The 3,074-nt window shown below is 49.1% G+C and overlaps 2 protein-coding genes across 2 annotated transcripts in view; both read right to left on the reverse strand.

The window, feature by feature from the left end:
* Pmar_PMAR002723 (5'-3' exoribonuclease, putative) overlaps positions 1-2,018 on the reverse strand; it is a gene marked incomplete at both ends in the record, with an annotated part of 2,155 nt that extends 137 nt beyond the window's left edge. The window contains 11 exons of the mRNA XM_002776485.1: positions 1-10; positions 92-242; positions 297-419; positions 476-630; positions 675-779; positions 828-960; positions 1,002-1,141; positions 1,354-1,477; positions 1,528-1,618; positions 1,666-1,746; positions 1,907-2,018. Coding sequence (XP_002776531.1) covers positions 1-10; positions 92-242; positions 297-419; positions 476-630; positions 675-779; positions 828-960; positions 1,002-1,141; positions 1,354-1,477; positions 1,528-1,618; positions 1,666-1,746; positions 1,907-2,018 — 1,225 coding nt within the window. The remainder of the gene's footprint in view (positions 11-91; positions 243-296; positions 420-475; positions 631-674; positions 780-827; positions 961-1,001; positions 1,142-1,353; positions 1,478-1,527; positions 1,619-1,665; positions 1,747-1,906) is intronic.
* Positions 2,019-2,158: 140 nt separating this feature from the next.
* Pmar_PMAR002724 (Charged multivesicular body protein, putative) overlaps positions 2,159-3,074 on the reverse strand; it is a gene marked incomplete at both ends in the record, with an annotated part of 1,457 nt that continues 541 nt past the window's right edge. The window contains 6 exons of the mRNA XM_002776486.1: positions 2,159-2,233; positions 2,297-2,415; positions 2,461-2,541; positions 2,587-2,695; positions 2,745-2,873; positions 2,950-3,016. Coding sequence (XP_002776532.1) covers positions 2,159-2,233; positions 2,297-2,415; positions 2,461-2,541; positions 2,587-2,695; positions 2,745-2,873; positions 2,950-3,016 — 580 coding nt within the window. The remainder of the gene's footprint in view (positions 2,234-2,296; positions 2,416-2,460; positions 2,542-2,586; positions 2,696-2,744; positions 2,874-2,949; positions 3,017-3,074) is intronic.

Genomic DNA, 3,074 nt, shown 5'->3' on the forward strand with positions numbered 1-3,074 from the left:
CTAAGGGAGGCTACTACAACACTAATGATGACGTTAGCGAGGGGAGTATAAAGTGTGAAGTGGCGGAAAGATGGTATCAACCGCTTACTACGTGCACTAGATTGACTTCCCCTTGACAGGTAAGGTAGTCAGTAAGGGTAGGGAGGATCTCCACGTAAAGGCATATCATCTGGTCGATCGATCCATCACGGATATTGAGTGAGGGCAGATGCGGTAGGAAATCATTACCAACGAAGAAGCACCTATCAAGGTTCCACAACAAAGATACGGATCATGTCCGCTCAAGGGCCACTCACATAAAGACAAAGTCATCTATGACCCTTTCAACATCAAACGGGAACGGCAAGATGCACTTCTGATTGGGTGGACAGAAGGCAGTCGTGAACTGCTCGACAAGGTACTCTCGTAAAACAGGCAAACTAAACACAAGCAGAGAAAGCCAATGCCCATGGCCTCAACAAGGAAGTGGCCTTACCTTATGATTTGGAAAGGCTTCATCTCGAGCATGTCTTCATCCTCCTCAGATTCATCCCCCAAATCAGGTTGTTGGTCGTCTCCCGTACACTCTGACGGCAAATGACCAACCTTGCCACACAGATAACACTTCCTTTCCTCGGGCTTCAACACGACCTACTTTGAATCTTACATCATCAACCTCAAGATACCACACTTACCTCTCGGATGATGTAGAAAGATATCTCATGTGTCGCCAAGCCAAGCATTATCAAATCCGCATCGGCGCCATACAGCATGTGCGTCGTGTTAGGATTGTACCCCTCCTACAGCAAAACTCATACCACAACGCCGTCACCTCCTGCCTCCTCTACCATCATCCTCTGCTTCCTTATGAAGTCCATAATCTTATGCTCTCCTTCTCCCGGCGAGCCAGCATCACTGAGTATACACCGAAAGCCCAACAGCTGCCATAGCGGGTCGTTGGTCATCCTATCACTGATGTACCTACCAACAGCATAGACCAGAGCATGATCGAGTGACCTTACCAATGCAGCATGTGAGCAACCTTGTCGAGGAAAGGAGTACCAGGAGTGATCACGTTACTGTCCCATGGGACTCCCTTCTTGCTAGGTGGCTCTCGCCCTTCCTTCACCATCTGCCGACGGAGCTTCTCCTCTTCCTTCATCTAACATATCAATATTAATACAGCTACAACCCTGATAGGAATCAAAATGTGACACTGACGAATCAAAGTAAAAGTCCAACTATTTCTGCTAACCACAATGAGATCGAGGACGAGACACCACTATTCCCATACATATAACGCACAAGCCTTGATGCAAGGCATGTGCAATAGCACTTGAGTAAGAGCAAGAGCGAGAACGCCAACGTGCATACCTGTTCCGTAGCTTCCTGGGCAGCCTTGAACCTTCTAGCCCTTTGTTGGTTCATCTTAGCTCGAGGAGCAACACCATCAATAGCGACATAGAGCAACTTACGTGGACGAACGATGCGCACTAGCCTGAAGTGCCACATTCGGACCTGTTATGAATCTTTCACCTCGCGACCTACCGATCCACATATCGCATGATATTAAGAAACATGACATCCTCATTCTCAGGAGTCATACCATCTTCCGGGTGACAGCAAGGATGAATGATACCTTCCAAATGCCATAATAACGAGGCCCTCGGTCGAGCCTCGACCTACCGTTCAAATCCAGATATAGATTGTCGAACTCTATCCCATTAGGATTGGGCTCTTCGAAGTCAACAGGAACATCATACGTATCTAAAGACACGATCAATGAAGTTTCACCGGTGATATGAAAAACACTAGTGAAAAATATATTTCACAACTACTGCATATCACCGCGAATATCGAGTTTTCCACGCCACCTCACGTACAATGGGTGAAACTTCAATTAACGGTAACAGTCCGAGAAACTCACTCGCGCCATCGCCGCCCTCTCCAGGGACTTCAATGCAAACCTTCTCAACAGCATCCTTGATGACCTTAGGGTAGCGAGTACAAAGCCAACGGAAGAAGGTAGGAACTCCCATAGTGAGTAGTAATGGCTCTCAACTGCACAACAACACGGACTTCTGCTATCCACCTCACGAACAAGCTGACGGAAAGTAGTAGACCATAGCGATAACACAACACCCACTATTGATAGTACGCACTAGAGTAGATACTACTCTCAAGTCGCTGGCTGAGCAAGGGGGGAGGGCACTTTAGCCTCTTGTGCAGTAACTTGTGGTAGTTCGGGTGGGACCTGAAGACAGTCGAGCTGCGCCCCTCATCTCTGGCGTGTCGGCAATACTAAGCCCGACATTACCTCCGGCAGAGGAGTCTTGGGAGCTGTAGGTAGGCCGCTAGAGACATCCACAGCCAGCTCGTGATTAATGCGTTCCAACTCCGCCAAGCACTCTGCATCATCCTCCGGTACGCCAACATCTGCAACACCACTTTACACGGCAATACAGAGAGCCAAGGACCTACTCGTGAGAGCCGAGCTGATCTCGGCCATTTCCGCTTGGGCCTCAGCATTGTCTTGAAGCAACTGGTCCACATACTCGACACCTATAGAGCTCCTACCCCTCCCTTCTCCATAGACCTACGCCCTACCTCCTATCTCCTTCTGAATATCTTTAAGAGCCTTCGTGCCCGATGCCAAAGCGGATACAACATCAGCCTGGACCCGAGCCATCTCAACTGAGCCTATCAGCCCCGCCACCTACAAATTCGGACCTCATTCGTATCTATTTGCACGCATGCGCAGATACCTTGACAAGATACCCCTCAGTTTCATCTAGGAGTAGCTCATGATGCTTTTTCTTCCTCAAAGCCAGCAAAGCCACTTGCTTGTTCTTCTCTCGTATGCATCGCCGAGCCGCTTGCTCATCCATACCCACCTATAGACGAATCAACACATATTCCATACCACACCAGCTGCAACTTAACATACCGATCATCCCCGCCTCATACTACCTGCACCCTCAGCTTTCTCCTGTGCATGTCCAGTTGGTCCCTCTGCACCTTGAGGTCCAATATTGCCCTATCATTATCATCAGTCCGGACCGGCTTTCGCCGTCGCTGTCTCTCCTCACTGGACG

This window comes from Perkinsus marinus (genome assembly GCF_000006405.1).
Source record: "Perkinsus marinus ATCC 50983 genomic scaffold scf_1104296953356, whole genome shotgun sequence".
Classification (NCBI taxonomy): Eukaryota; Perkinsozoa; order Perkinsida; family Perkinsidae; genus Perkinsus; species Perkinsus marinus.